Source organism: Staurois parvus, unplaced genomic scaffold (genome assembly GCF_062004578.1).
Source record: "Staurois parvus isolate SC_StPar_1 unplaced genomic scaffold, SC_StPar_1.0 ptg000362l, whole genome shotgun sequence".
NCBI lineage: Eukaryota > Metazoa > Chordata > Amphibia > Anura > Ranidae > Staurois > Staurois parvus.
Genome location: NW_028318158.1, coordinates 7,105,137 through 7,124,658, shown reverse-complemented (window position 1 = coordinate 7,124,658; position 19,522 = coordinate 7,105,137). Strand labels below are relative to the sequence as shown.

Sequence of the window (19,522 nt, the reverse complement as noted above, 5' to 3'; positions counted from 1 at the left end):
AAACATGGTAAAAAACGCATCAAAAATGTGTAGGAAAAAAAAAACAATTACACACTGCAAAAAGCACTGGAGAGAGCAAACGCAAAATGTATATATGTGAACCAAGTCTTAAAAAGACCCGGTCACTTTGCTCTGCATGGACAAAGGTGATAGGGTCTCTGAGAAGAGAGAGATGCAAGTATATCCTAACATGGACACCAAAGACAGGTTTGTCCATATGCAGGGATTAGGGTGGTGCAACTCTGGACTCCAAGCTCCATGTGGATTCCAACCATATGGGAATACTTTTATTATGGCTGCTCTAGAAGAACAAATAAAAAGAAAAATGGGTAGAGCACCAAAATTAAAAAAAAAACCAAAACACTGATTTTTTTTACATGTCACAAAAGAGCGATCATACTATGCCAATGCAGGAAAACTCAATGTATTAGTCCAAAATGGTGCCATTTATTTGAATGGTACCCCAACACACCTTGCCAGCAAGACATGCACCAGAATGCACTTCCCTCATAAAGGTGTGTTGAAGTGCCATTCAATTTTTTGGTACTGCATTAGATCCATCCATGTAACATGCATTGCACCAAAATGCACATTAATACAAATGGTCCCCAAAAGAATCGAGGCATTTTGGGGTATATGCAAAGGTGCCCGTTGTCACCAGGGCTTAGGTCTATAGTGCTGGAAAAGTCAGATCAATGTTGTTTCAGGTCACTATAGTCACTGGTACAACACCCACCTGGTAACATGCTAGCTGTTATAAAGACTTCTATTGTGACAAATTATACGTGGACCAACATTTTCACACCATTGTGTTCTCTTCCTTTTTATAGATACAAATTTCTAAGCTGCTGTTAAAGCCAATAATATATTGCAACATTCAAAGAATATGTAAACCCAACATTTCCTATTCCCGATATGTGCCCTTTTGTACATGTACTTGGATGAAAAAAATATCCTGTTCTTTGTATTGCTTCCTTTGTGTGAAACCCCTGATGTTCCTGCCAGTCCCTCTGCTTTCCTATTAAAAACTGACCACACTAGGCATGAGAGCACAGTGTGGTCAGTTCTCCAGCTATGCTGAGAACTGATCCTGTTCTCCAGCTATGCTGAGAACTGATCCTGTTCTCCAGCTATGCTGAGAACTGATCCTGTTCTCCAGCTATGCTGAGAACTGATCCTGTTCTCCAGCTATGCTGAGAACTGATCCTGTTCTCCAATGATCAGGCTTCTGCTGACAACCCCCCCCCCTTCCCCTCCCACACACAGGGAAGATCAGTGTACTGCTGTTTCTCTTCCCTGAGTTCCTTAGGTAGCTGAGAACAGAGGGTATGTGGTCACTTTAAAGAGAAAAAGAAACCCACATACACAATATAAAACACCTTTTTTTTTCACAGGTTTGTAAACATGTACTTCCTCATTTCTATTCTAAACTGAATGTTTTGGGGTTTTTTTTTTACAAGGTGGGGGTTTACAATTGAGTGGGCGTGAAGTTCAACAAGATGACGGCTTACATATACATTAATGGAATATTTTAGAGGTTTCAAAATTACTAAAGCTCTCATTAATAAACAAGCACATTGTTTAAATAAAAGAATACACACTGGCCCGTGACATGGAACAAAATATCCTCAGATCAGAACTGCACAGATTTTTGGGAGTTCAGCACCCAAGGGAGCAGAACTAGAGTTGCACAAGACCCCAGAGAGGACCAGACCAGAAAAATGCAGAGGAGAGAGGAGCATGAAAGTGTTGAAAAAATTAGATGAATGCAGACGGCTGAGCATTGCCATCGTGGGTACAAGAAGGCTTTGTGTGACCAGGGAGGAGGACCGAGCAGGGTGGAATGATCCCAGTAAAAAACACAAAGATGAGCCGTGCGATGGCAATGCAGGTCGCGGTAATTGAGCACGACGCAAAAAATGGCTAGGTTTTAAAACAGACATTAACAGGAAAAAAAAAAAAAGAAAAAAAAATTCTAAACCAGCTGAAAGTGGAGGCAAAAAAAAAAAAAAAAAAAAAAAAAAACCCTCAACCAAAATATAAACAAACAATTATAGCCATTTTCTTTTTTCTAACAGCTTGTCAACTAATATACAAATCAGAGCCGGATACCCTCACAAATTGGCGTGACAGCAGGAGGTCAACCTCTTCACTCCTTTCACAAACTGATAAATTATAGGGAAACCAAACTCTTAATGGTTTTCTTGAAAGATATATATGAATAGATTATATACAATCACCAGCCACTTTATTACGGTCAATTGCGTGGTAACACAAATTGCTAATTAGCCAATCACATGGCACAACTTGCTGAAGTTCAAGCTGAGCACCAGAATGGGGAAGAAAGGGGATTTAAGCAACTTTGAACATGGCATGGTTGTTGGTGCCAGACAGGCTGGTTTAAGTATTTGAAAAACTGCTGACCTACTGGGATTGTCACACACAACCATCTCTAGGGTTCACAAAGAAGAGAAAATATCCAGTAAGCAGCAGTTGTGTGGACAAAAATGCCTTGTTGATGTCAGAGGAGAATGGGCAGATGGGTTCAGGATGATAGAAAAGCACCAGTAACTCAAATAAACACTCGTTACAACCAAGGTAGGTAGAATGCCATCTCTGAACGCACAACACGTCAAACCTTGAAGCAGATGGGCTACAGCAGCAGAAGACCACACCGGGTGCCACTCCTATCAGCGAACAGGAAATGGAGGCTACAATTCACACAGGCTCCCAAAAAATTGGACAAAAGACTGAAAAACGTTGCCTGGTCTGAGGTGTCTCGATTTCCCTAGAGATGGTTGTGCGTGAAAATCCCAGTAGATCAGCAGTTTTTTTTTTTTAAAATACTAGGAGCAGCCAGTCTGGCACCAACAACCATGCCACGTTCAAAGTCACTTAAATCCCCTTTCTTTCCCATTCTGATGCCGTTTTAACCTCAAGTTGTCTTCACGTCTAGATGCCTAAATGCATCAAGTGATTGGCTGATTAGAAATTTGTGTTACCAAGCAATTGAAAGAGTGTACCTAATAAAGTGGCCGGTGAGCGGATATAGATTTCTTTAACACATTTTGCTGTGTATATCTTGTAACTAAATATGTACATGGAAGCCGTCATACTGGCTCATTACATATGCATGCGTACTGCAATGACTGTGCTTTATGCTCCTCTCTGTCTATGAGTTGGGTCTGACTGGTAGAGTAATGACTGCCATGTCTTGTATGGACAAAGCAAAAATGACATTTTCCTAGTACTTGTTCCTTTATATGTATTCCTGGTTTTCCATCCCATGCATGCGCAGACATGCCACAGCTCTCTGCCAGGTCTTTGGGATCTGGCACAGGTTTGCAGTACATCTGCACCAGGAATTCCACTCATGTGCAGACACAGCAGAATGTCTCTGCCAGGTCCTATAGACCTGCGGTGTGTATGTACATGCGTGCCATTATAATCACACAATACTTTGTCCCGCTGCTTCCTGGGATGTGCGATATGGACACGAGGGGTTATATACTAAAACTGAAGAGTGCACAATCTGGTGCAGCGCCACATAGAAACCAATCAGCTTCCAGGTTTTATTGTCAAAGCTTAATTGAATAAGGTAAAGTAAGAAGCTGATTGGCTACCATGCACAGCTGCACCAGTCTTAGTACATCTCCCCTCCCCCAAGTGGCAGCAGGTGGGCGATCCACATTATCCATACGTGGATCATGGTGACCGGTCCAGGACTGTCACATTGAGTGTTTAGCTGCTGGAAGTATGGATGGGGCATGTGGCTCAAACCTAGAGCAAAGGGGACACGAGTATGTGCAGCTGAGCCCTGCATAGACAAAGCATACATTTGCTTTAATCACTTCCTGTAAGTACATTCGTTTCCATTTACAGGTGTGAAAAATAGGAAGTTGTTAAGTGGTTAACCTCATACTAGTTACAGCAGTAGTAAACCCAAATCATTAGATGTGTGGCTGCATTAGTTTTCTATCTTTAGGCTCCCCCCCCCCCCCCCCCCCCCCCCCGTTTTCACCTGATCTGGCCAGTAACACCTCTTGTATTAGGGTGCTCCCACAGGATGAAAGAGCACAGGAGACACAGCAGTCAGCAGCACTGTCAAGTCTTGGGGGAGGGGAGTGTTAGATGTACCAGTATATTTAGGTACACTGACAATTGAAGCCAAACTGCAGTTCACACTTTGAAAGTAGGTACAGCAAACAGCGTTTTACCTTTTTGGATTAAGGTTTTACAAGCGGATTATAAGCACCCCTGTCCGTGGTAAATGGTTTGTCTCATGCCTGTATCTGCTTCATCTGCAGGACAGCTTATTTTGTTGAGAAAAGAAAAAAAAACCCCCACACAAAAACAGACTTACTGGGCAGATCACCAATGAAGCCTAAAAAAAGAAAACGGATGCAGCCGTCTAAAAACTGGTGATCTGCATTATAATAAATGCTTCCTTTTGGGTTTAACATCACGTTAAAACAGAAACCTTGTGTAATTGAGTCCAACAGAGTCTGCCCACAGCTCAGAGAGGGAACAGTACAGCTGATGGCGGAAGGCGCTCTATACCATGGCAGCCAATATATTTTCATCCTACAGGGACATGCTGAAGGGAAATTGTGGACACACACAGAAGCAAAAATGTAAAGGTCTACACAGTTCTTTGGAAACTAAAAAGGCATAAATAGGTTTTCACAGATAAATATTTTTTTCTGAAATGACAATGGGCTCTTAATACCATTTTGTTCATACAGACGTACAGCTCAATTCATTATGCTATAGGAATTATTTGCCATTAAAGAGCAACAAGGGAAAAAAAAAAACAAAAAAAAAAACCCACAATCATATAGCGGAAAATAATCTTTACGGCAATTAAAGTGTTACAGCTTAGTGAATTTATCCTAAAGATGAAGTTTGCTTTTAAAGCTCACAAGAAAAGAAAAAAAAAGTTTCCAAAATCATCTGAAAAAGAGAGAGGCCACATATGACCAGTAAATTTAGGGGGGAAACCCAATGCACCTCTTTGGATCAGTGAGGAATAAATACAGCCCCACCATCATATCACAGTGGACTTTTGTTCATTTGCCGCATGTTTAATTAGCAGGGCTAATCTCTCTGCAATGGCCGCAGCATCTTAACAACAAGATGAAGAATGAAACGTTCCATTGTTGGATCGGGAAGGGGTGAGGCGGGGGGTGGTAATACGCCTTGTAGACAAAGTCACAAGTCAGTCACCACATAGCTCAAAAGGAAAACTGCAAAGAGTTTTTTCTTTTCCGAAGCCTTTCTCCAGCCTACATCTAGGCTGAGAGATGGTAAAAGTATACAAAATAATCCTTTATGACACCAATCCAGCTTGTGAACGGAGTAGGTGCTGGGGCTAGCAGACATGTTATAAGATGTGGTCCATTATCAGCAGGACAACAAGTTGGAGGCACCTGGTCTAGACTATGGTACCAACTCTGCCTTGTGTAGCTTTAAAGGTTGCTCACACAAACAATAGTCCATGATAGGACAGATCAGAATGTTATGCCATCTCCAGGTTTATACCATGGAAAAGTTTCCATGGTTAAACTCTTCAGTTTAAAGACAGCAAGAACAAAAAGCTGGAAATTTAAAAAAAAAAAAAAAAAAAAGGAACTGTCCCTTTCATCTTAAATACCTGCTGTATAGTAATGTTGATCACATGACCAGATGCCAAGGTGCCAAGGTGCCGTCACATGGTCTGTGGCCACAGAGGAATGGTGGATGGATGTTTAGAGACAGCCAATCAGCTCTAAATATAGGATCCCCCCCTTCAAAAACAGACCCATGCAATGCTCCTGTTTTTGATAATGAAGGTTTCAAGAAAAGGCACGTGTATAGAGTCACCTTCAGTGACCGTTGCTCTGTCACTGAAGGAGACACTGTGCATTACAGATTACAGGAACATGTAATTCGGCAAGGGTCCAAGAGTTGATAAAAAAAAAAAAGTTAAAGTAGGAGTCTACACACAACTTTTTGGTGTTCGATAGAGCTGAAAAAAAAAAACCTATGGCAGGTTTTTCTTGTGACCTATGTCCCCAATGGGCAGAATTATCCTCACTTCCTAGTTTGGTGACTGCGGTCACATGGAGCAGGACATTAAAAGGGAAATACAGACACCAATAACTATAATACACTAGAATAGGAAGGGTTAGACTGTCGGGTTTACTTTCTTTTTTGTGTTCTAGGGAGACTTCTTTAAGAGAAGTACCATCTAAAATCACAGCAAACTGACCACTCTGGGTGCACCTGAATTCTTTGACAGAACGCAGCCTTGCAATTCAAAAAACCAAATAAGGTTCGCAATGACCATCAGAACTTCCAAAATAGAGACTTTGAGGCTACTGGCGTCTGATCATTTGTATAAAATGTGCAGCCACAATCCATATCGTCAAACCCAGACGTAGATCCAAGTACTGTCAAAAATAAAAAAATGGAGTCTCAATCTTTCCTGTGTGGTTTTTTACATAACAATGCAGCAAGACGAGAGAGATGAAGGCAGTCCCAATTAAAAAGCTGCAAAGTTAAGGATCCCACCACAGCCTGAATATTTGGTGGACCAATCCTTGCAAAATACCTTCGGCAAGAGCCTTTGGAAGACATCCACCCTTCATAGTAACCTACAACTGCTTACTAGAAAAAAGACCTACCAAAACAAAAAGACCTACCAAAACAAAAAGACCTACCAAAACAAAAAGACCTACCAAAACAAAAAGACCTACCAAAACAAAAAGACCTACCAAAACAAAAAGACCTAACCAAAACAAAAAGACCTACCAAAACAAAAAGACCTACCAAAACAAAAAGACCTACCAAAACAAAAAGACCTACCAAAACAAAAAGACCTACCAAAACAAAAAGACCTACCAAAACAAAAAGACCTACCAAAACAAAAAGACCTACCAAAACAAAAAGACCTACCAAAACAATCTACCAAACCATTCTGCTGCAACATCAATCTTAAAGGGAGTTTGAGGAGCAAAGTCCAAAACAGTTCTTGATGTCCCAACAAACCAGGTGAAGGTTTTCCTTTGACTTTCACTTTGCTGTAACCATCATCTCCATTCCAAAGTGCCTTAAGAAGATAAGACCAGTTAAGGAACAAGTTATTGGAGGTTTTGTTATTCCATGATTGAGCGTTCATGAGGAAATCCATTGCATGTAAAGAAGGTTGTAAAGCCATAGACATTGCAGAGTGCAGGGAGGTCGATAGGAACACAGCTGATAAGATTACGGAGCTCCATTGAATAAAGTGACACAGTTCACGCCACGTGGCGACTTTATGAGTATAGACACAGATAACGCAGAACAAAACAGATTTTTTTCTACTCTAACCCTTTGATAACTTTGAGAGGTTTTCACATGTTGAGAAATATTGTTTGTTGCGGCAGATCACGCAGGTCTTCCATGTACGGAAACTGTGCATATAATAGGAGCAATTCAAAAGGAATACATGATGGTTGCTTAGTAGGTGCCAGTAGAGTTACATAAATAACGTCCTTTGTTGAAGCATGTCTGGACCATTGTCTCATACATGGGCAGTTACTTAAAAATGAACTTCGGGAATGAAGATCAATCTACTGTTGCAGTGGTCACCCTGCACTTCAACAGCTAATTGCTTGTTTATAGGCTACGGATACAGAGATAAAAAGGTGTATTACCTACCCTCTAGCCTCTGTGCTCTTCAAGTGCTGTGTTTTTGGCAATCATTCAACCTCCCCACAAAGTGCAGAGCTTATAAACTGAGCATTTGCCTGCGGCAGAGAGCACCTTAAAGTGGAATTTCACTCTCTCAATCAGCATTGACTATTAACAGCCTTAGTAAATAGATAGGAAAGTAGATCATTTTCTTGTTTTAAACTTTTTTTTACATTTTTTCAGTTACTTCCTGGTTTCCATGCCTAGGCAAATGATGTCATACATCCCAGGAGTCTTTAGGGGGGAAGGGAGGGTTCTTAGCCCAGCCAATGACTGAGCTGAAGGCAGATGGATTCCGGGAGGTAAACGCTACATGAATCATCTGCCCTTACTCAAAATGGCCACTGCCAGAAATGCCAGGGGGTGTTTTTCAAAATGATTTCTCAGCAAAATAAAGCATGGAGACATGGATGGATGGGGGAGTTTGCTTTGAATATTAATGAATGAAATAGTATTTTTAGTTTGTGGTGCTCAAATGCGGAGCAGTTCCAATTTAAAGAGGCGGCAACACTGGACAGGTCACATGAATGGAGAAAGCCTGCTGGAGCTAGGAGTGAGGCAAGTATTAGACCTTATCCCTGCAACCTGACTAAACAAGCACGGTTCTTGGTGTGCGGGAAGGTCCCACTGCATGCGTATATTTTGTTCAATTCCCCAGCTTTAAAAGGAGGCCCATCATGATAGAAACATGAAGGCTGCCATCATGCTGAAAAAGTTAGCTGTTTGCCACATGTGCCCAATGGCAATACGCAAATCACTCAACTGGAATAGGCATACGAATAACAAATTCAGACTTCTCTCCACGCTTGTTCTGGGTCTGTAACTTTAGTGAAGCCAATCGTGGCCCAACTAGCATTTTCAGGACGACAGAAAAGGCAGCCTACACATTTTCCTCCTTACCCACGTACTCTTAAAAGGTATACCTGCTCTCAGAAAAAAGGACAAGAATTTTGTATTGCTAGTTTATGAAAAGAAGAGAAGCATTCGGAGTGTAAAAACCTAAGCCCAGAATCTCCAGATGTCAGGCTTGCACAGGAAGCCCATATTCCTGCAGCTAAGACACATAGAAGCCCCCTGAGCAAGGGCTTAAGAGTCCAATCAGTCCACACATTAATCCTGCTTGACCTCTCCCTTCAATTCCCTCTTTACACGGGAGTATGGGCTGAGTGTATCGTCCATTATGAAGTCATAGAGAACTTTTACCCAGGAGGTGTACTGTGGGAGGGGGTCGTAATATTCTGACGCTATCTTCCGCACCTACAGAGAGGAGAAAAAAAAAAGGACAAGGTGACATTGTAAGAACAAACATGTACTAAAGTGGCTATAAAGATCACAGCAATACAAACAGGACACATACTCTGTGTGCTCCCAGCTGCACAATACAAAGACTTGGACTGAACAAGAAAGAGCTGCAATTGTCAGCAGAATAAACACTTTTATACACCAGCTTAGTTGAGAATGCTTGTTGGGTTCCACTTGCTGTGTGTCCAAGCTGGGGAGATTCACTCCATTTATTCTGGTGACCACTGCTACTGAGAAATAGAAGTGAGTGAAACTCCTTAAGTTTCTAGTCATCACCAGAACAGGACAAAAAAGCATAAAATCTTCCAATGTGGACACCTGTTCTGGTGAGAACAGTCTAAGAAAGGAGTTTGTGGACAGATTCCCTCTCACTTCCTGCTGTATCTACCTTCCCATTGGACATGGATGGAGAAAAATTATACAAGTTATATAGTGTACTAGAAGCCTGGTGGACCAAGCAAGAAATTAAAATCTACCTGTCCCCTTACTTCAAGGCCTTGTGTGAGGGCGAAAAACCCTCCCCAGATGCGTTCCAAGCACATCTCTCTATGATCGGGAAATCTGTGTCTGACGCCCATGACCCCCAGGCCTTCCATCCAATTTCTGTTGGAGGACATGATGCGAGTGTTCAGGATTTTGCCCAGAAGTTTCAACAGGTATTTACACCAACTGATGAATCAATGTACCATACCCGGGTTCCTCCTCGCCGGACATCTTCAAGGTGTTAGACACCCTCTCTTGGGGCTACCTTAGATATGTGTTACATCGGTGGGGCTTTGGGGACTCTTTGACCTGGCTATCGGCTCTGTATTCCACCCCGGGTCCACAGTACGTTACACAGGTTTCTCAGCTGCCCCTTCCTCCATTGCCCGTGGAACCAGTCAGGGGTGCCCTCTCTCCCCAGCCCTTTTCATCTTAGCCCTGGAACCCTTGGTGGTAGCCCTTCACGCTGACCCCAACATCACAGGGAATCCCTATGCTGGGGTATCCTACAAACTGAATCTGTTTGCAGACGATGACCTCCTGACCCTGTCCAACCCTATCACCATGCTTCCTAATCTACACACCTTACTCTCCACTTTCACAGCCATCTGCTGCCTCCAAATCAACCCCCAGAAAATAGCCTTGAACGTCTCCCTTCCCAATTCCATGGTTTCCCCTTATCACTGGGCAACCATATCCCCAAACTACCTTGGCATTCGCCTAACCCCTTCCTACTTCTCCCTCTTTGCGGCCAACTATTACCCCCTTCTGCGCACTCTCTCCTCCCTCTTGACATTCCCCCTCTGTTGTGGATAGGGCGGACCAATGCGATCAAGATAACGGTGCTCCCTAAACTCCTCTACTTCTTTCGGACTCTTCCAATTACAGTCCCAGCCTTCTTGCGTTCCCTCCAGAATAAGATCCTGGTCTTTATTTGGGCCCACAAACGACCCGGAGTGGCCCGCACCACTCTTCATACTCACAGATTAGGAGGGGGTCCTGGGGTTCCAAATGTGGCTTAATGCCATCTGGTGGCCCAAATCTCGCAACTTGCAATGTTGCACACTACCTTAGACATTCCCCCTGTGGGTGCTTCTGGAAATCCCCACTTGTGCCCATCCCGGTTTCTGCCCTCCTCTGGCTTCCTCCGCCTCCCATCCTCCCCCCCCCCCCCCCCCCCCTTATGGCTTACAGCCTACGCCTTTGGGATTTGGTACGTTACTCAGCTAAATTTGATGTCCCCCTTTCTCCTGCTACCCCCCTTCTAAACAATCCTCTGTTCCCCCTGGATTAGATCAACCCCACGCCTTTGCCTGGTAGCCAGCCCACGGATATGCTCAAGTACGACACTTCCTAAATTCCCGCTCCTTTCCTTCTTGGGCCTCCATCTGGAGACCCATGAGGCCCCTCCAGTTGAATTGTACAGATATCTTCAGCTCCCTCAATGGATCTCCTCTCTCCGCCACAACTCTTTCCCATTTCAGAAAACGGCCTTTGAGCACATCTTTCTGCACTCTCCCGGTGCCCGAGGCACAATTTCCTCTATTTATGCCTCCCTATCTGCGGCAAATTCACACTGTCCTCACCCATACATCTCCAAATGGGAACATGATCTCACAACCTTTATAGAGCTAGAAGATTGGAACAAAGTCTGGTCTGCTGTAGCCAAATGCTCGTTTATCACAGCCACTATGCAGACGGCTCACAAAGTTCTCCTCTGCTGGTATTGGGTCCCGGCTTGCATTGCTCACTCACTCATGTGGCAATAGATGTTTTAGGGGCTGTGGCCTACGTGGGGATGAGATCCATATATGGTGGTCCTGCCCCTACCTGGTGGGTTTCTAGTCCCAAGTCTTTGGCCTCCTCTCAAACCTATGTCACACTTCCTTCCGCAGAGACCATCAACATGCACTACTCCACGGCCCACTACTCTGCCTTTTGTCCCATCAGCAAAAACTGACCACATACCTCTTCATAGCCCCCCTCTTAGCAGCAGTGAGATTCTGAATCTCAACCAACACTACCCCCACCACACACACATCGAACATATGTTGCTAGCCACTGACATGGAAGAAGCATGCACTGAGCACAGTCTGCAAAAGGTTCCATGCATCTTCCAACATAATAACTCATCAGGATGTATTTCTGCAAACTACCTTTAAATACTAGACTACAATACAATGGCGGCTCCTATTTTTGCCATCGTATGATCCCTTTAACCCATTCACTGCCACTAGCCGACCAACTGACCTGCATTCCTCCTCTGCTATAAGCTCACGGTCATTTCAGTGACCATGAACTTAAAGCACAATTGTTCAGCAGACTCTGCTGAACAGTTAGCTCCAGTTAGCAGTTAACAAGTCGCTGATCAGAGATATGCAGCTAAAATGTGACCCCCCCGCTGATTACCAAGCGGCTTCTCTCATCTCCAGCCTTGATCACCCTTACACCTCCACCGATTCGACCAGATCTCCTTTGGCTACCCTGCAGCCACCGGCTTTAACAAAACCCTGAAAGCTGTAAAATGTAACAATAACCTCAGATTTTTTTTGAGTAAATTGTGCTTAGTTACAGTTTTCCGCACCTACAGTTTATCATTTCACAAAAAAAAGCAATTCAAAATTTACAAATATTTGTTATGTACTAACTCAATACAGTTTAACATTTATATCTAGTAGGAATTATGCTAATTTTTACATTATGTATCCACTAATAGTATATTTATAGTGAAAATAGCACTTTGATGAACATTTGGGCAACTATTTGTAGGGCTTAAAAAAAAAAAAAAAAAAAACACAGTAGCACATTTTATTTTATAGGTCTTTTGCTTTCAGAAAATATGGTTTGGGGGGTCTTTTACAAACTGAAAACTGTAAGGGAAAAATAAAGCAACGGAAAAATTGCAAAAATGGCCTGATCAACAGAGTTTAAAAGTGGAGAGCAGGGCCTGGCAGCAAATGGGTTAAGCTAGAAGTCCAGACTTTCACATGTGGCAGAACAGTGATGTGGACCTCTGCATAGCCATTCATTTGCAGGGAAAAAAAAAAAAAAAAAAAAAAAAACCCACACGACATGAAAATCTTTGGGGCCTTTCCCCACATAAATGCGATGTGCCTCTAGTCTTCCTGCAAATGCATTTTGCACAACATGTTAAAATGGTGAGTCCAACCAAATCTGAAGTTTCATTATAAGTGGTAGCTGGTAAGCTGAATATAACAGGTCACCTTTTATGTCTTGTGGACTCAGCACGGATCTTCCTCACCATGGTTTCTCCCTGACCTGGGAGCTTTGGGCTTGCCACCTTAAAGTATATCAAAAGCCACATTTTCTCTTCAATTTTGGCTAGAGGAAGATATTGTGTGTTTTCTGCCATCTATGTCTCATTAGGGATATTTTTTCAACAAGAACTGGGATATATCTTTCTAATGTGAGGGAAATTCCCTCAGGCAGTTGTTAGAGGAACAAGTGTCCTCATTGGAAGAGGTCACCTCTATTCCAGTTTTGGTGACAACTCAATATTTTAGATTTCCCCTCATTTTCAGCAACATTGGTGATCAGGAAAGTTAGAGTGAATCTCTATCAGTGGCAAGAACTATAAAAAAACCTGATAGGAGATATAGATTTTTTTCTGCCTTAGGGCCCATTAGGTGCAAACCAAGTAAAATTCTGGCTTATTTCTGTGTCGGGAAATCTCAGGAACTAAAGGTCCTTCATTTTTTTTTTTTTTTTTTTTTGTATTTACAACAAAACAAAAACACCCTTTACTCAGGGGTGTTCAGAAAACACCCATCACACAGGGGCTACCACAACCACTTATCTCACGCAAAAAAAGGCAAAAAGGAAAAGAACTTACTAGTGGCAGGTTCCTTCCGGGAACACTGGGAAAGTCATGGTGCTCATTGTGGTAGCCAACATTAAAAGTTAGGTAGTTTAAAGGTCCATAGTAGGAGTAGGTCTCATGTCCCTTCAGAAACATGTAGTGCTCGGCAATAAAGTGTCCTGAAATTGGATGAAGTCCAAGACCAAGTATGGAGCCCACCAGCATGTACACCACTGATTTAATCCCAAAGTAGTAGTAAACTATAGCATCAAAAGAAAACTGAATCACCAAGTTGATTAATTCCAGGCGGGAGACAGGTTTGGGGTTGATACAGATGGGCCTAATGGTATAGAAAAGTGGTTGTAGGATGATCCACACAAGCTTTCGCAGAGAGGTACAGAAAAACCAGCCTTCAAAGTCAGTGGGAATGTCAACGTCAATGCCATCCCCTCCCAGGTAGCGATGATGATCCATATGGTACCTCTTGAAGGAGATAGAGTAAGGGAGGCCAAGAGGCAAATTAGCAAACATTCCGAAGCACCGGTTCCACATGGCTTTGCTGTTTCCGAAGGCACAATTGTGAGAAATCTCATGGATGGCCAAGGTCATGGAGTGGCTGATGCAGCTTCCTACCACGTATGTCCAGAACATAAGCCACTTCCATTCCAGGTCCTTCACCAGGTAAAAAGCTATAAACTGTGTGAGCACCATCAGTGACACAATCCATATCAGGTTGGAATCTGGTTTCATGAGCCTCTTTATTTCAGGATACTTTGCTAGAAGGGGAAAAAAAGAAAGTTAGGCTGTAGTGTTTTGTCAGTATATTTGTCTTGACACAAATATAAAACCCAAAAAAAAGGAAACTGTTAGTGAGGCTCTTCCTTTCTGAAAGTACAACTAAAAACAAGTAATCAGTATAATGAGGTCATTATAGGGGCTATTTTATATTTATTAGGCTTCATGTACACGAGCAGCTCCTAAACTCGAGTTTAGGATCTTTTGGCATTTTTTTGCCATCGCTCCTAAACCCAACTCCATAAAAACCTGTGTGTCCATGTACACATAGGCTTTTAACAGAGTTTAGGAGCTGCAGCGTTTAGGTGAGGTTAAATATCCCTCTCCTGAACACGGAGGAATCGTGTTCAGGATAGGAACGCTTTGACCACCGTCAGCAGGAAACCTTAACATCTGTCACGACTGCAGCAAAATTGCGGTAACGCAGTTCCCACGTTTTCCCGCAGCCGGCAGCCAGGGTGGGCTCATGTACATGGAGCCTTAGGAGGTATACCAACAAGTTTTGTATTTTTAGAGGATGGGGGTTCTTCCATAACCACTTCTATTCAGCATTTTTTTTTGTTTTTTTGTTTACAGCTATGAAAAGGCTCAGAACGTCTTAAAAACACAGCATTATTTTCTAAAAATACAGGCAGTCCCCAATTTACGAAGACAGGTTCTGCAGGTTTGTTAAGTTGAATTAGTATACAAGTTAGAACAGGAACATTTGCCAAAAATATATTTTTAAGTTTTGGGTAGCATAGGGAAGGGTTAACTGGCCATGCAGTGATGTGGGACTGCAGACAGGTCCACTGGATAGTAGGAGGCAGCATGTGGTGAACAGCAAGATGGCCACTCGGCGGTCTCTGGGACCAGCATGACATCACGCTGCCTTCATTTTTAAGTATGAGTTGGATGTCTAACTCCGGGACTGCCTGTAGGAAAAAAAACAAAACAAAACCTAATGATATAGTTAAGTCGCATAAGTCATCTTGCAAGATGCAAGTTAATAAACTATTTTTCCAATGTTATGTAACCGATTTCTAGGCTTGTAAAAATGCTATCCAGCTGTCAAATCAAGACTGACGCCTTAGGAAATGCCCGCCAGATTATCACATAAAAACAGACATTCCCTGTTAGATGTCACCTTTTGAAACTCCTATGCGCACACACACTTTTTGGTGAAAAAAGCAATCAATTATGTATAGCGTAAAAAGTGATCAAATTACAAATAACTATAGAGTTTTTTTAAAATGTACAAATTACATCCATTTCAGGTGAAAAACGTTGTAGAGGATGGCGTCTAAACTGTTCACCCAAAGAAAGTGATCTGTGCTTGCTATACTTCACAGTGTGGCTGCTATCGATTGCATATGCTGAGAACATGAACAAGCTCCTGTGCCGTTTGTGCATCCGATGGGGACAAGAAGCCGGCAGGACTTTAGAGCGGTGTCTTGTTTTCTTTCCTCTTTATGTAATAAATACGATGTTTGAAATGTTTTGCTAGGTTACAGTTTCAGAATATGAATAATTCAATTTCCCTCATTCTACATCCATTGTGTTTCAATTGTAAAAACAATTCCATGCTAATGGAAGGTGAGAGAGAAGAATGAGTCGACCGTTTAAAGATCTCATTTCTATGGCTCCAGTGCCTGACTCAAGAGGGACAATCCACAAGACATGTTCAACCTGCTATGGTCCCCTCGAGTAATAAGCAGTTCACCCCCCCCCCCCCCCCCAAGCAGGAACAAAAATATGCAGTTGTCACATTTCGTCACCGGATAGGCAGCAGTGGAGCTGGAGTGTGGTCAGGTTATGTAAGCACAGTGAAGAGTGAATACAGCCACATACATTCTGTGTGTCCCTTATCAGAAAAAACAGCAGAACCATCTCTGACAACATGAACAGACACGTACACACCGCACTGAGCAAGACGTACTGCATTGAGATGGAACTCGTACAAAATGACAGCATGGCCTGCCAAGTACAGCTTGGTTATGCTCTAGAGCAGTTCTCAACTTTTTTACCCCCCAGAGGAACCACGAAAAAAAAAAAAAAAAAAAAAGAAGTTCACATCTCGGGGAACCTGGTTTTGCCAACTAGCGTTGGCCCTGGAGATATGTAGGCACCATTAGTTGAGGTCTCCTAATTAATGGTTGTCATTGCACGAGGTATAGGGGGTCTATGGTCAATGACATCACAAAAAGGAGCAGCGCATAACATTCAGTGTATGTAGACAGAACAGTCAAGACTGCAGACATACTGGAGCACGGGTGTCAAACTGACGGCCCTCCAGCTGTTGCCAAACTACAAGTCCCATGACGCCTTGCAAGATTGACAATTACAAGCATGACTCCCAAAGGCATGATGGGACTTGTAGTTTCTCAATAGTTGGTGGGCCGCCAGTTTGATACCCTGTACTAGAGGAAACTAGAGGAAAGGATGGTCACAGAATAGAGTCCTGCAGCAAAAAATAGTGAGGTTGCATTAACACATCACTGTTTTGTGAATGCATTTATGAACCGAACAAAAACAGTGTCATGCTTGTGGTGCCATTCACTGTAACTGACACCCCAAACGAAACAAAGGCATGAACTAACTTGCTGTGTTTTATTGCGTTCATTGAAATAAACAGGCTGCTTTACGCTACGCAGAAAAAAAAACAAACAAAATAAGGGCATGTGTGCGATGCCTGTCATTGCGCATCATAGTGTGATGGGGCCTAAGACTGGGGACATGTTGCATGAAGCTAATAGAAATCACCACTATTACCCCATTCACAAATCAATGCTTCCACTACAGACTGCTGGGGTCCAAGGCACCAAAGGGCTATTGTGGCCCTCGGGCTGCAGATTGGGCACCAGGGTAAAGAATATAACAAACTGAGATAGAAGCCATTCTTTGCATTTCTCTAAATCACCTCTAATTCTCTAAACCAGTGGTCTCCAAAATGTGGCTTGAGGGTCAGATGTGGCCCTTTACTTGCCTTTATCTGGTCCTTGGAACACCCTTCCCCCACTGGTGCAAGAGACGTTTCCTCCCACTGACACCAAAAATGGTACACTATTCCTCCTAATATCAAAGATGTCGCTTGTAGGCCGTTGTTTACTCCCACTGACTAGAACAATTTCTACTCCCACTGGCCACAGTCTGGCCCCCCTAAAGTGTGAAGGACAGTAAACTGGCCCCCTCTTTAGAACGTTGGAGACCCCTCCTCTAAACCATCTATGTGTGTACAGACACCAGAGAACACCACAATGAATAGCTATACACAAAGACTAACATCGCTTGTGGGCCCTTGTTTAAACAGGCAGAAAATGTACACCCTCAATGCAAAGTGTCTGCAGGTAAGGTCAACACCATCTCCTCCCCCCACCATCCTAAGACGGGATATTGTACCACTAAAGGAGGCCAATCCAACTGGGTTGCATCCCACCTCTATGGGTACTGTGCCTTTTTTTAAAAAAAAAAAAAATTTTTATAATATATCTATTCAGTCTTTAAGTTATGTAAAATTCTGTTTATTTTTTAAAATGCATCCATTAGATTTGTCTACACTTGTTGAATCTTATAGTTTTGGTTTGCTCCCAGTGCTTCCTGTAATAAGGTGACAACAGCATCCACTGGCTCATGATGTCGTGGTAGCGTTGTCACCCTGCTGGGCATGTTCCAGCAATATGGGCAGCATAGGGGCTAAATGGTTAGCACTTTCACCTGGCAGTACTAGGGTCGTTGGTTTGAATCCCAACCACGGCACCACCTGCCTGGAGTTTGCATGTTCTCCCTGTGCAGGTTTCTTCTGGGAACTCTGGTTTCCTCCCACATTCCAAAGACATGCTGGTAGGTTAATTGGCTTCTCTCTAAATTGTCCCTAGCATAAGTATGAATGTGAGTTAGGCACCTTTAATTGTACACCCCTTGAGGGTTAGGGACTGATGTGAATGTACAATATATGTGTAAAGCGCTGTGTAAATTGATGGCGCTATAGAAGTACCTGAAATAAATAAAAAGGAGGACGACAGCAAACAGTCCCTTTATATGGAGCGCTTAACAAGGTCCTTCTCTGCCATTTACTGCTCTGTGTCACAGGCAGCCATACCTGCTGAGCATTCCAGAAGAGTGATTAGCAGAGTTGCAATCAAGAAGTCATGACAATACCAGCTCCTGTGTACTGCTGTGGCTTTGTCCTGCCCATAGCCCTGACCCTGCCAAGCGAAAAGCAGTAAATCATGTGACTGCTATCAAAGAAAACTGTTTTAATAGGAGGAAGTTAACATGCAATTTAATACAATCATTTTATTTTCTAAAATAGAATGGGAGGAGTTCAGATTTGTCAGACTTATTTCTGCATTTGACCATGAGATTTTCCCTCCCTTCCTGTCTGTGTCCCCCATATAAGAACAGGATAGGGGGTGCAGGTGTCACCAGGATGGAGAGGCTCAGACAGCAATAAAAACATTGCTAAAAGTTCCCTCGTCCCCCCCACTCTTAAAAGTTTTTTGCCCATTTCCCTGCTCTAGAGATGACCCATCACATTCTATCCTGACAGGAAGGGAGGTAAAACATCCTAAAAGTGACAGAGACCGCAACAAAAACCTGACAGAGGCTTGACCTTCTCCATTCTAACCAAAATATTTTATCTGGAGTTATCCTTTAATCACTTGGATTAGCAATTGAATTTAGTTGAACTTTTTACAAGAACATCCCAGCAACTTTAAGGCTGCTTTCAAACTGATCCGTCACAAAAAAAAAAAAAAAAAAAAAAAAAAAAAACACACACAAAAAAAAAAAACCACCACACGTGTTCTTGCCATGTCTTTACCACATTCGAGGGGTTTTTTTTTTTTTGGTTTTTTTTTTTTTTTTTTTACAAACACACACACACAGGACATGTGACTCAAAACCCACACCAAAAACACTATGCAGGTACAGCTTCCATTGATGTCAATGGGGTTGTGCGTTTTTTTTTTTTAAACACACCAAAAATGAAGCAAGCAGAATTTTAATAAATGTACCATACCCGCAATGGATCAGTGTAAAGAGTTCCATAGGAATACATGATCACACATTTTTCTTCCAGCAGAAGAAAAACAGATGAATGTGAAAGCTGCCTAAAAGGTCTACAGAACCTCTTCAAGCAGTGGCGATACTTGGGCTGCAACAGGAAGTGACGGACAGGATACAAAAATGCAGAGAGGATATTATGAGTCATTACAAAGGCCTTCCCAAACATCAGAATCCTCATTGCATTCTATAAGCATGACATCAAAACTGTAAAGCCGTTTAAAAGACAACTCCTCTTCACAGCAAAAGAATGCAAAACTCAGCTTTTTGACTTTGCCAATTAGAGGGATCCCTTTACCGTATGTATGCATGTACATACACACACATATATATATTTTACATACATACATATACACATACACACAC

At 42.6% G+C, this 19,522-nt stretch overlaps 1 protein-coding gene across 1 annotated transcript in view; it reads right to left on the bottom strand.

Moving 5' to 3' along the window:
• Positions 1-7,276: 7,276 nt before the first annotated feature.
• DEGS1 (delta 4-desaturase, sphingolipid 1) overlaps positions 7,277-19,522 on the bottom strand; it is a 28,489-nt gene continuing 16,243 nt past the window's right edge. The window contains exons 2-3 of the mRNA XM_089685005.1: positions 13,352-14,094; positions 7,277-8,970 (exon numbers count right to left, since the gene is read on the bottom strand). Coding sequence (XP_089541131.1) covers positions 8,824-8,970; positions 13,352-14,094 — 890 coding nt within the window. The 3' untranslated portion in view covers positions 7,277-8,823. The remainder of the gene's footprint in view (positions 8,971-13,351; positions 14,095-19,522) is intronic.